The sequence below is a fragment of the Notechis scutatus genome, chromosome 2 (assembly GCF_049901735.1).
Source record: "Notechis scutatus isolate UNSWTSFEM ecotype Mainland chromosome 2, rNotScu1.2, whole genome shotgun sequence".
In the NCBI taxonomy this organism is placed as follows: domain Eukaryota; kingdom Metazoa; phylum Chordata; class Lepidosauria; order Squamata; family Elapidae; genus Notechis; species Notechis scutatus.
This window is the reverse complement of record NC_142010.1, coordinates 115,106,247-115,119,689: the sequence shown is the minus strand read 5'-3', so window position 1 is coordinate 115,119,689 and position 13,443 is coordinate 115,106,247. Positions and strand designations below refer to the sequence as shown.

The 13,443-nt window shown below is 40.6% G+C and overlaps 1 protein-coding gene across 3 annotated transcripts in view; it reads left to right on the top strand.

Moving 5' to 3' along the window:
• Positions 1-13,443, top strand: part of ASPSCR1 (ASPSCR1 tether for SLC2A4, UBX domain containing) — a 100,067-nt gene that overhangs the window by 33,666 nt on the left and 52,958 nt on the right. For all 3 annotated transcript variants that reach the window (XR_015747688.1, XM_026667338.2, XM_087955928.1), the window contains exon 4: positions 240-340. Coding sequence is in view for 2 of the 3 variants with exons in the window: in XM_026667338.2 (XP_026523123.2) it covers positions 240-340 (101 nt within the window). In the remaining variant the exon portion in view is untranslated. The remainder of the gene's footprint in view (positions 1-239; positions 341-13,443) is intronic.

Sequence of the window (13,443 nt, the reverse complement as noted above, 5' to 3'; positions counted from 1 at the left end):
ATAATTCTGTTAAGGCAATAGTAAAAATAAAACTTAATCCATGTTGTCAGTTATTTGTTTTAGAGATGTTGTTTATAAGTGTTAAATGCCACAAATACCTGCTGCTCTGAAGCATTAGTTGGGACAGGGGCCAGATTTCTGTTTGCCAGATGTGATTTTGAACAAGTTTCATGAGCAAGTTTCATTATTAATAGACGAGTATGCGTATATCTTCTATACACATGTATATTATCTCTTAGATACGGATTGCACTGCAATTGGATGATGGTTCTAGACTCCAGGACACATTCAGCTCCAGTCAGACCTTGTGGGATATTCTTCACCACTTTGCAGAGACCAGGTGAGTGTAAGAACAAGAATGAAAAAAGAACAAACATACAACATTTGAAACCAAATTTTATGGGCAACTAAGATGTAGAATGAGTATCTGCTATGCTGTTACTTCATTAAAATCTCTCTTAAAATAAATACAATCTAGGAATATATTTAGTATTGCTTATATCCCTGCATTATTGAATTGATCTGTAGTATAATGGCCACTAGATAGAATTTGATCATATTGTGATAAGAACATGCAGTAAGATAGAAAGCATTAATTCACTTACACTTAAGATGATCAAAATAATGTTCTCTTTAGAGAAATTGGTTGGTTTCACTATTTAAAATAAATGATTTAACCAAGAAATTATCTAGAGAGCCAATTTAAACTTTGCTTGGGTTGTTTTCTTTAATCCATTTGGAAAGAACGGTATACTGCATTAGTTGTAACAATAAAGGACCCCTTTGTCATTTTTTCTGAATCTATAGACAAGCAGTAAAAAGGAAAAACAAGTCTGGCCAAAACTATATAATAAACTAGACAACATGTTACACGTTAGATCATCATTTCAGATATATTTCCTTACCAAAACAGAGAAACAGAAGGACCACAGGCGAGCAAAAATTCATTAGCAGTGAGAATTCTCCTTTACCATATACATTTCTCTCTTCCCCCTTTCTTCTCTTATTTTCCCATTATCTTCAGTTTTCTTTGTATTTCTGTATTTTATATTTTGATAAGCTAAAAATATTTGAATCAGCACGGGGCTAAGAGAGAGGGACTGGGTCAGTATCACTCACCTAGCTTTCTTGCCTAAGATAGGTAAATGAATACAAATGGATATTATTATATACCCTGGACCTTTTAATTTGGAGGTCCTTCTATTATATGATATTCTAACCAATTATGTTAAACTAGTAGAAGCAAGAATGGTTTTCAACTTCCTGTCATCTTCCTCGTTGAGTTTCTTTGTGGGCAGCTGGCAGGGAGCATCCAAAACATTCCTTCCTTCTTTCCTTCCTTTGATTGTGGGAAACAGGGAGCTTGGGCAATCATGATTGAGTTTGCCCTTGTTAAGTTCTCCTTTGACTTGGTGACTTGGAAATGACAATCACCTGCCCGTGATTGATCATAGTGGCACAGCAGCATTAAAGTGGCCATAAATTTGCTGAATTTCAATCCCAAAGAGCCATAAGTCCTGGATTTTGGATGCATTCTGTAAGTTAGCCCATTTGAGATATATTGATCCAGAAATTGTTGTCCTATGATGTGCCTTTTCTCCCAGTTGAAGATTACAAATAAATAGACACCACAGTTTAAGGGGTATATAAAAGACACAAGCCCATGTGTTGATAGTTCAGTTGTCTGTTAAAAAATACTGTATTCAAAATACAGTTTGGTCCTGAGACTTCACTGGTTTCCCCTGTCAAGTCTATTATATTACACATTTGTTTTCATTTCTATGTAAGTTTCTCTCACTGTTACATTTCTGTGCCTCGGAATATTTATATAGTCTTCAAAATTTTCAAACTAAAGCAAATGACTTTTCCACTAGCATATGTATTTCTTTCCCTTGATTTCTTTGCTTGCAAAAGTATGATTGGATAATGTGTGAAATGTCTGGTAAGAGCAGAAAAGCCACTAAACAAAATTATATATATATATATATGTATGTATGTATGTATGTATGTATGTATGTATGTATGTATGTATATGTATATGTATATGTATATGTATATGTATATGTATATGTATGTATATATATATATATATATATATATATATATATATATATATATATATATATATATATATATATATATATATATATATATATATTTTTCTTAAGTTTTCGGGTACTTACATGTATGGTGTTCGGCTTGGTTCGGTATTTTCCCACGTCATTGTAGTTCTTTTAAAGTTGTAGCAACGTTTCAGCAGAATCTCATCTGCCATCATCAGGCTTCTGTATTGTGTCCGTCTGTGAGTCAGACTTTCACAGTGGTTTCAGATTTGAATTTGGGGCAGCCTATTGCTGTGCCAGAATGGTTTTTTCTTCATCCTGATTGGTTGGGAGTCTTGGTCTGTGTTTATTGGTCTCGGAGTTTGCTGTGTTCTGCTTGATTGGTGTCTCTAATATCTTCTGTCTGTTTTTTGGCTCTTTTTGTATCTTGATTGGCTGGCAGCATTGTGTTGCTTTATAGGAGGCCTTTAGTGCAGCTTGGCTTCGGGTAAATGGACGGCTATCATTAGTTAGGAAGCTGGGTTTCATCTGGGTGCCTGGTTGGGATGTGTTTGAGCTGGAAGTATCAGGGGGATCTGTTTGTGCCCAGGTGTTTGCCTGGCTTGTGGTGTGGAGATTTTTTTGTTTGTGAGTGCAGGCTTCCAAATGATTGACAGCCTGGTGGAATCATCTCTTCTATTCATGCTTTCTGGTCTTTTTCAATCTCTATGGCTTCTCTGATGATTCTGTGATTAGGGTTTTCTATAGTGGCCAGGGTTTTGGTGCCATTGAAGTTGATGCTATGACCTGTGGCTTTCATGTGTTGGACTAGTGAGGAAGTGTGTTCCAGCTTTTTGACTGCATTTTTGTGTTCATCCAGGCGGGTGCTTATTCTTCTATTGGTCTGTCCAATGTATGTGGCGGGCATGATGCACAGGGGACTTCGTATATGCCTTGGTTTTCCAGGTCAATTTTATCTTTGGGGTTGCTAAGGATGGCTGCTATTTTTCTGTCTGTTTTGAAGGCAGTCCTGATGTGATGTCTGTGTAGTACCTTACTAATTTTGTCTGTAGTACCTCTTATGTAGGCAGGACAGCTGTTCCATAGGTCTGTTCATCTTCTGGGTCTCTATTATGTTTCAGTGTGTTTTTGTGGATCAAGCTGGTGATTTTGCTTTTGTGGAAGCCGTTGGCTGTCAGTACTTTAGTCAGGGTGCATAGTTCAGTCTTAATGTGTGTCTTGTCTGCCAGGCGTTTGGTTCTGGTAATTAGAGTTTTAGCCACGGAGTTTATCTGTGCTGGGTGGTGGTGGGATTGGGCGTTGAGGTAGCGGTTGGTGTGGGTTTTCTTCTGGTATATGGTGTGTCCTAGTGTGCCATCTGTTTTTTGTAGATTAGTACATCTAGGAATGGTAGTTGTTTGTTTGTTTCTGTTTCCATGGTGAACTTGATTTTGGGGTGTGCGCTGTTTAGGTGTGTTAGGAAATTGTTTAGGTTTTCTTGTCCATGGGGCCAAATCACGAATGTGTCATCGATGTATCTTAACCATAGTTTGGGTTTGAGGATGGCATTGGCCAGGGCTCTGGATTCGAATTCTTCCATGAACAGGTTTGCAATGACAGGTGACAGTGGTGATCCCATGGGAGCTCCTTCTATTTGTTTGTATCTTTGTCCTTTGTATATGAAATATGTGTTGGTTAAGCAGTGTTCTGTTAGTTCCATGAGGTGTTTAGCTGGTTGGTATTTATTTTTGATGATTTCAAGGGTCTCTTTTATCGGGACTTGAGTGAATAGTGAAACCACATCAAAACTTACAAGCAGATCTTCTTGCTCCATTGTATCCAATCAAGATACAAAAAGAGCCAAAAAACAGACAGAAGATATTAGAGACACCAATCAAGCAGAACACAGCAAACTCCGAGACCAATAAACACAGACCAAGACTCCCAACCAATCAGGATGAAGAAAAAACCATTCTGGCACAGCAATAGGCTGCCCCAAATTCAAATCTGAAACCACTGTGAAAGTCTGACTCACAGACGGACACAATACAGAAGCCTGATGATGGCAGATGAGATTCTGCTGAAACGTTGCTACAACTTTAAAAGAACTACAATGACGTGGGAAAATACCCGAACCAAGCCGAACACCATACATATATATATTATATATATATTAAACAATACAGAAGCCTGATGATGGCAGATGAGATTCTGCTGAAACGTTGCTACAACTTTAAAAGAACAACTATATGGGAAAATACCCGAACCAAGTCAACACCATACATATAAGAAAACATATATATATATATATATATATATATATATATATATATATATATATATATATATATATATATATATTAGTTAAGTTTTCAGGGTATTACATGTAGCTGAGAGAAGCCTGTTGTTCGTATTTCACGCCATTGTTTTTTGTTGTAGCAACGTTCAGCAGAATTCATCTGCCATCATCAGGCTTCAGAATACAGAAGCCTGATGATGGCAGATGAGATTCTGCTGAAACGTTGCTACAACTTTAAAAGAACTACAATGACGTGGGAAAATACCTAACCAAGCCAACACATATATATATATATATATATATATATATATATATATATATATATATATATATATATATATATATATATATATGTGTGTGTGTGTGTGTGTGTGTGTGTGTGTGTGTGTGTGTGTGTGTGTGTGTTCATATTCGCACAAGGAGCAATTGTATAGAGGGTACAAAATAAGGTTGAAAAGAAGGTCCCACAAACTGTCGAGAACGAAACAGTTTTTAATTGTCTCCTGAATTTTCTTTTTCACTTTTTCTTCTTTATTTCTTCTTTTCTCTTTCACATTTATGTATGTGTTGTTTGTCTGTTTTAATTGTAAAATTAATAAAGTTTATTTAAAAAAACAAAACAAAATGATCACCCTATTTTTCTGCCACTCCTCAATTTTATTTTTCGTGCTTCACTAGTTGTGTACTTTTTCTCTCTGGTGTTAAACAACTCTGCTTATTGTATACTAATAATAAATTGTACATATTATGTACAACTTCCTAGGTTCTGATATAATCAAATGAAGAATCTGGAATTGAGAATTTTCCTCTTGCCTGTTGGAAAAGATTCTACAGAAATAATAGAAAATATTTGTAGCTCTGGTTTTAGATTTTGGCAGTGGTTTGCTCTCCAAATTCTACAGATTCTACAGAGGGTTTCAATTCAATTGTTAACTGGACATTTCCAAGCAATTGAGGTGTTATTTTTAAAAAAGGCTTTCTTGTTACTCCTTGTCTTTTAGTTTTGTTTTTTTTAAAGAATTAGCCTAGGCTTCATATATTCTGTGAATTATGAAGCTTCTGTGATGGTTTGCCTCCCTCTTGCTGCAGCCTACATTTAGTGTTCTTTCTGTCTGAAGTGGATTCAAGAGTCCTTAAAAAAATGTCAGACTAATAATCTGTACTTCATAGATGATTTGTTACTTAACTTTGTTTTTTGTGGCCTTGAAGCCTGAACTTCTTAAATTGTAAACAATTGTTGCAAATTATGCAGAAGCATCTTTCTCTTCCTTCTCCCTCTTCTCCCCAAAACCACTTCTTAGCGAGCTTGCCTAATACTTAGAAAAGGAGCAGCACTGATGTGCATTTTTTGTCCCCTTTTGTTTGTTCTTTGATTTTTGAGTGCATGTGTGATTAAATGGATCTTCTAGGTTCCCTTCTGTTTTAAAACACATTTATTATCACCCATTTGTTACATTATAATATTGCTTTATTGGTAGTTATTTTTTTTCAGAATTGGAACTGTTCCAGGAATATCTCAGAAAGACTGTCAGACTAGAACGTCCAAAGCCGAGGTGATAGGACCATCAAAAAAGGGTGGATGAGCCAATTTGAATGCTTGCATGAATGACAACAGATGACTGGAGGTTTTGTTTTTTTTTGCCAACTTTTGATTTACAAATTTTTGTACTTTTCCCATGACACATTCCAGATACAATTTCACAAATAATATTGTTTATGTCTATTGAGTTGTGATTACGTAGAGAATCTAATTTCAAACATCTTCAAAAGATGTCAGTTATTTCTTTGTCTGTTTGTTGGTTCATATTTTAATATATGCAGTTATACACAAACAAACCATTCTGTAGAGCACGGATGTCAAACTTGCAGCATCACATTGCTGTCATGTGACATTTCGTGACATTTTCCCTCTTTGTGGAGCTGGGGTGGGCATGGCCTGTGCGTGACGCATCCGGCCCATGGGCTGCCAGTTTGACACCCCTGCTGAAGAGGTTCCCTGGTACAGGTTTAATTATACTGTCATTTTAATAGACTGTCAGGATTCCAGCAAACCTCCATTCCAACCAATAACTCCGAGACAGACATCTCTCAAAAGTTCCTTTTATTTGGATAGTAACTGGCACAACTGTGAGATTCCGAATCTGAAAGTTCCGGGCTTCCTTACAATAAGTAAAAACTACAAATCCATCCCCCACACCCATCTCTACATCACTTGGCCCAGTCACCATCCGTCCCAAAGTAAGACTTCCTTTCACTATGTGCAACACGACCTGACCTTGAATCAGAAAAAGAATTTTATTATGTCTAACTAGATATACTCCAATGAATTCCCCCCCTCACTTTCCCAGTCTCAATTGTGGCAGCGTGGGAGCATCGGATCTCAATATGGCTTCCAAAGCTGACAGTTGTCCCCCTTTGAAAAAAACCACGTCCTGGAATATACAATAAAACACAACCAGGGGTTAATGCAATGCCCTTAACCCTCTCTCCCACCTCCAAGGGGACCCTGTGGCTTGTCAGGGAATTGTTCATGGAGTTGTTTAACCAATCTATCTGTATTTATATCCCAACTTTTCACCCAAGTGGCTTCTGACAAAGGATAGCCTTTCCATAGCACTAAATATTGTAATTGTCCTCAGTGTAATCTAGAATCGAGATTTAAGGGGGGGGGGGGGGGGTTGGGGTTTCATTTTTTAAAAACAGAGGTTTGGGAGGAGGTGGATTGGGCCCCTAGTTAGAAGGGGGGGGGGGGGGGGGGGTTTTTTTGGGGGGGGGTTGGCGATTTATTTAGGGCCCAACTTTCTACTAGGAAGTTTCAACTTAAGATATTTAGTTGACAAAAACACTTTGTCCCCCACTTTAAATGGTTGTTGGAGGGATCTATGTTTGTCTGCTTGTTTTTTATATTCCTCATGGCTTTAGCTAGAGCTTTTTTAGTATCCTCCCAACCTTTCTTTAATGATTCCATCCACCCTGTTAAAGACATGAATGTTGGGGGTTCCCTAGGCAGCTCTGGCATAAGGACAAAATCCATGTTGCTGTTGATTTGGAAATGAGTTAAGCCTGCGCTGCTGTGTACTGCATTATTGTAAGCAACTTCTGCAAACAGCCAAAGTTCCGCCCAGTTCTCCTGTTGATAATTTACATAACATCTAATGTATTGTTCCACCATAGCATTTGTTGTCTCCGTGGTGCCGTTATACACCGGATGGAACACTGAGGAAAGCCCTTGGGACGACCCAATGGACTTCAAAAACTCCCTCCAGAACTTAGCAGTAAATTGTACACCTCAATCTGAGATTACTCTACGAGGCACACAGTGGAGCCGATAAATATGCTTCAGTTTCACCAGTTTCTTAGCCAAAGGTAGTCCGGTACACACTGTAAAGTGGGCTTGCTTAGAGAATAAGTCGATAACAGTCCAAATCACGGTACTTCCTCTGCTTTCTGGTAACTCTACGATAAAGTCCATCGTGATTTCTTCCCATGATTTCATTGGTTCAGCTACTTGTTGAAGGAGGCCAGGGGTTTTTCCAGTTCTGTGTTTCATTGTGGCACAAATTGAGCAGCTTTTCAGATAGTCCTTGATATCATTTTTCATTTTTGGCCACCAGAACTGTCTTCTGACTAATTGTAGGGTTTTTAAGAACCCAAAGTGTCCTCCCCAATCATGAGTCATGGCTACGTTTTAATACCATCAATCTTAGAGTATTGGGTACATAAATCTTGGTTCCTTTCCAAGCCAATCCTTCGTTCATTGTCAAATCAGTTTGATGTTCAACAAACCATGGATCGGTTAAAAGTGCTGCTTTCAAATCGGTTGTCAGTTTGTCTTCTAGGAGAATGGGGCTGCGTTTGGCTTGACCTCAGGTGGTTACTTGGCCTGCAGGTTGGGCTTCTGATATCATGGTTTGCACTACCTCCTCCAGGCGACTGTCAAATTGGGTTTTCTCAACAAGGCATCCACTATTATGTTTTCCCCTCCTGGGATATATTTCATGTTAAAGTTGAATTTCTTGAAGTATTGAGCCCAGCGGACTTGTTTAGGTGAGAGCTTCTGAGGTGTCTTTAGAGCCTTGAGGTTCTTATGATCAGTCCACACCTTGAAAGGCTCCTTCACTCCTTCCAGGAAATGCCTCCAACATAGTAAAGCCCATCGCACGGCAAATTCCTCTTTTTCCCAAACCTCCCACCTATGCTCTGTGTCTGTCAACCTTTTGGACACATAAGCGCAAGGCTTCTGATTCCAGAATATTTGGAGATAAATTCATGTTCCATGCTAATGAACTTTTGGGTGTGCTCCAAAGCAGAGGTCGCCAACCTTTTGGACCTCAGGGACCACCAAACTCATTATTTTAGATCCCAGGGACCACTAACTGGTTCTGTGGGTGTGGCCTAATTTGTGGGTGTGGCTTGGTGGTCATGTGACTGGCTGGGCATGGCTTGTATGTAAACATTATAAATATTTATATAAATATTGAATTTTTTTATAAATAAAGGGCAACTTTTGCCCAAAATTAGGCAAAGCAGGCAGGAGATTGAGTTGCTCACAGAATCACAGATTCATTCAAAGATCTATCTATCTGCCATTGGCTAGCTCAGACTGTCACATAAAATTTGCTCGCAAGCAAACTCATAAAATTAACTCACAACACACCATGCATGTAAATATTGAATTTTTTATAAAAAAGAGCAACTTTTACCCAAAATCAGGCAAAGCAGGCAGATTGAGTTGCTCACAGAATCAATTATCTATCTATCTATCTATCTATCTATCTATCTATCTATCTATCTATCTATCTATCTATCTATCTATCTACCTACCTATCTATCTATCTGCCATCGGCTAGCTCAGTCTCTCAAATTTGCTTGCCGTGAGTCTGCACTGAATTTGCTTGCAAGCAAACCTTCAGTCCTAAGGAAGGTTCGGCTGTACTTAAAAGCAGAGCCGACTAGCTGGAAAGCAAGAAATCCAACCATTTTCTGCTTCCTGGCTAATCTAAATCTCCCGGCACAGAGAACATTAATAAAGCAGCATATTCTAAGCTTGTACTACATTTTATAATTAATTAAAAGGTCAACAAAATTTGAATTGAACTTTTCATGTTCATGAGCTACCTTTGGAGCAGCGGTCGCCAACCGGTGGGCTGCGGCCCAATGGTGGGCCGTGAAAATTTTTTGGTGGGCTGCAGAGAAATCTCACCCCAAGAGCAACCCCCCAAAGGAATTAATTCAGGCTGTGCAGAAACACAAGTGCTGTGCCACCCACATGGCCCATGGGAACCCTCCCCGCTCACTGACACCTTAACCAGTAAACTTGCCTGCTAAATTTCTATTTTTCCTTTTTCCGACCATCATCTGTTTTATATGTTTTTCTTTGGATAGCCCTTATTTCTTTAAGTTTATTCCATCATTTTCTCTCATAGTTACAGATTTCAATTTCTTTCTTTCTTTTTTTTGTAAATTTTATTTGAGTTTTCACAAAGAGAAAAAACAAACAAATAAAACATCTTTTTTGAAAGCAGCATAATCCCGGGTTACATTTCTTCATACAGACACAAATTCAGGTTCATGCTCATTTTTATATTCTATTCCATATCTTATTACTATTTTACATTTTCTGCATAGCTTCTCCCCTCTTTTAATTTTCTCAATTTTATTTTAAGTATCTCATTTCAATTCAAATCATTGTATTTATATTTTTTGTCTGTCCTGTTTCAATTATCTATTATCTTTTCTCATTAAACAAAATTTCTCCTGTAGTTACTGATTGGAGTATGACGCCTTTATATCTTTTCCCTAAAGTTGTAACATTCAATACAATACATAAATTCCATTTGGGTTCTGCTTGGTACATTCTTAAAATACACAGTATTCTTAAAAAAAGAAAAAAAATTATAAATGTATATAATTAAAACAACACTCCATTCTCCGTAGAACTGCTGCGAGCATCCAGAGAGTGGGAGGTGCTTCAGTCCTTCCTTCTCACAGGCTGAGTTATAATTGAAGAACGCTCCTCCTTCCTCCACGTGGCTCCTCCATGCGTTCTCCCAGTTTTCACTCAGCCTTCGAGAAAGCAGGCAGCGATCTCTTGTTCCTTGACCGTTTTTCAGAGTTTTTGCTTCTAAGTGTTCAGGTTTGCCTTTATTCCTTTCCTCCTTGTCCCTGCGTTGATAGTGTGCTCTTAAATTTAATTGGTGAGCGTTTTTTGCCTGTAGGAAGGGGTTTAAGGGCTCGGAGCTTTACTTCGCCCCCCACCCCTCTTCTCTTTCTCTGCATTTCCGGCGTGCCTTTATCCAGCCGCTTGTCTCCGTGCCTTGATTTATTGCACTATTATCATTCCCCCTAGAACAGCTTTAGAGGAAGCAACGCTTCCTCTCCCAGCCTGGCTTTTCGTTGTTCCTGATTGCCTGGTAGCGAATAGGGCTGGTGCGCCTCTGATTGCCTCGCGTCGTGCCGGGCGGCCATTTTGGAACCGCCTCGTGGCCGGCGCCATTTTATTTATTTTAAATAATATTTTTTCCTGGCTGTGTGTAATTTTTGTTTTGGATTTAAGCTGTGTGGATTGAGGCCCTAAGCGGGACCTTCAGGCCGCGTGGAGCCCCTTTTATTGGAGGACACTGTGGTTCCGGCCCTGCTGTCTTTCCTTTAGAGGTTTTTTTCTTGTTGGCTTTTTCTGTCTGTATCAATCAGCTTGTTCAGAGGCGCGGGCACGTACTTCCCATTGTGTTGGGAGGCTGCCTAAAGAGGCCTATCTATTATACTTATTTTGCTTCCCTTATTTTTTGGCCTCTGCGTTCATTCGGCTCATTTGGATTTGTATTTAATAATTTTTATTATTATTTTCTCCTTGTGCCTATTTGGCCCTGTCCTTGGGCCCGCCCTTAAAAAAAAAAAAAAAAAAAAAAAGGAGAAAAGAAATTATTATTATTAGTTATTTTATAATATATTCCAGCAAGCTTTTGTGTAGATATTTTTGGATAGTTTTCTCCTTGTGTTTTTTAGTACTTGGTGTTTTAAAAAACAAATTCAAATAAATAAATAAATAAATAAATAAATAAATAAAATAAAAAAATAAAAAATAATAAAAAAAAATTTTATTCAAAGGGGGACGTGATCTGATTTGGGAAAACCGGTTTGCGTTTGTAAGCCGAACTCCTAGGCGTGCCAACCGCCATATTTGTTGTAAGGTTTTTTCCTTGATACCATGGCAGAGAACAATCCAACTGGCTCTTCCCTGAAGGCCAAATCGAAGACGCACTATCTTCGTAAGAGGGACAAGGACTCCTCCAGTGCTTCCCAAAGGGCCTTAAGGCGTCACAAAGCTCTGGAAAAGGAGTTCAGTAAGCGATCTAAAGAACTGCACACTATAACTACCCCACCTTCTACCTCTGCCCATCCCCTCCCCTGCCGAGTCGTTCTTCCCCCTCCAGGTGCAGTACATCCACCCGGGCCGCCAGCCATCCCGTACTCCAGAGCGACCTTCACGCCAACCGCTGCAGGTCTTCGCCCTGAGGAGCCGTCGTCAACCATCATCCCTGATAGTATCAGGGAATGGATGCAATTTGCTATCCGTCAGGGTATAGCTGATGGAATGCAGCAGCTATCCAGACCTGGTTCTCGAGGAGGACTTCCGGCGTTGAATCTTTATCTGGTCGATCTCTCTCCGGGCAGGCGCCCCAGCAGGGTCAGGTACCTTCTCATACGGATGCCCCATCCCCAGGAGGAGGAGCCTCAGGAGGTCTCGCAGGAACAGGAGGAAATGGGCTTTGAGCCCTTCGGGAGGAGGAAGGCTCTGAGAGGGGGTCCTCGCAGTATTCTGATTTCCTTCTCGGGGACCCTATGGAGGGGAAATGTCAGAGGACGAGGCATTTCTCCCGAACAACCAACGATTGTGGGCCTCTTTAAACCCCAGTTATTTAAGTCCTTATTATTTAAGGCTAAGAATAGCTCAGGCCTGGCCTCTCAATCTCCTTCTGATCCACCGCCATCGACTTCGGAGGATCCAGATGACCTCATGTTCAGGCAACCGATTGTGGAAGCAGAAGTTATTCCGGCCCCCAATCTTCTCAGACTTGGTTGCGAGGCAGTTGGCCTCGGTGGGTCCTACACCCGCCCCTCTAGTCAGGATAAGAGGATGTTTAATCTGGACCCAGCATTCTCTTCTATGTTAGACACCCCGAGTGAGACGATCCAATTGTGAGGCTGACCTCCTCTTCCAACCCTACGGATGCGTTGGAGCGCTGAAGCCAGAGGACAAGCGGGCGGAGATGGCTCTTCGGCGAGCTCACCAGTCCGATGCCTGGGCCATCAGGTCGGCCACGGCCGCCTCCTTTTTCACCCGTTCCTCCATCAAGTGGCTCAGGCAGCTCAAGCAGCATATCCCCCGACTAATACCAGGGCCCATCAGGATATTGCAAAAATCACAGCAGCGGCGGAGTTCGCGGCTGATGCCACCTTTCATTCGGTTAAGTTCGCTTCACGGGCCATCTCCTCCCATGTTACAGCTAGGAGATTACTTTGGCTTCGGCATTGGCAGGCCGATGTTAAAAATAAATCCAAGTTGGCTTCAGCCCCCTTGGCAGAAGGGAAGCTGTTCGGGCCTGCCCTTGAACCCTTGCTTTTGGAAACTCGAAATAAGAAGAAGTTTCTTCCTTCGCTTTTTCGCAGGCAGGAGTCTAGAGGGTCCCAGCCCTTTCGGAGGGCTCCTTTCGCCCCCATACCAGTCGTCATTCTCCCCTAGATTCCAGGGTTCCCCGTCGTTTCGGTCATCCTACCACGACCAGTGATACAGGAGACAGGAGCCGAAGAGGAGGCAGCTTTAGGAGACCCTTTAGAGGCTCCGGTCACAGGAGCCTCCCGCCGGCCCAGATAGGGCCTCAGACCTTCTCCCCATAGGCGGTCGTCTCAGGCATTTTGCAGACCTCTGGGAGAGGTCCACTTCGGATGCCTGGGTGAGGAGTTCCGTGCGTTTTGGACTCGTTCTACAATTCCTCTCCCCCCTGAACATTTCAGGATTTCACCTGTCTCTAGGGATCCTACAAAGCGGGCTCTTATGGATTCCACCATTAAACATCTGGCTGACATTAGGGCCATCCAACC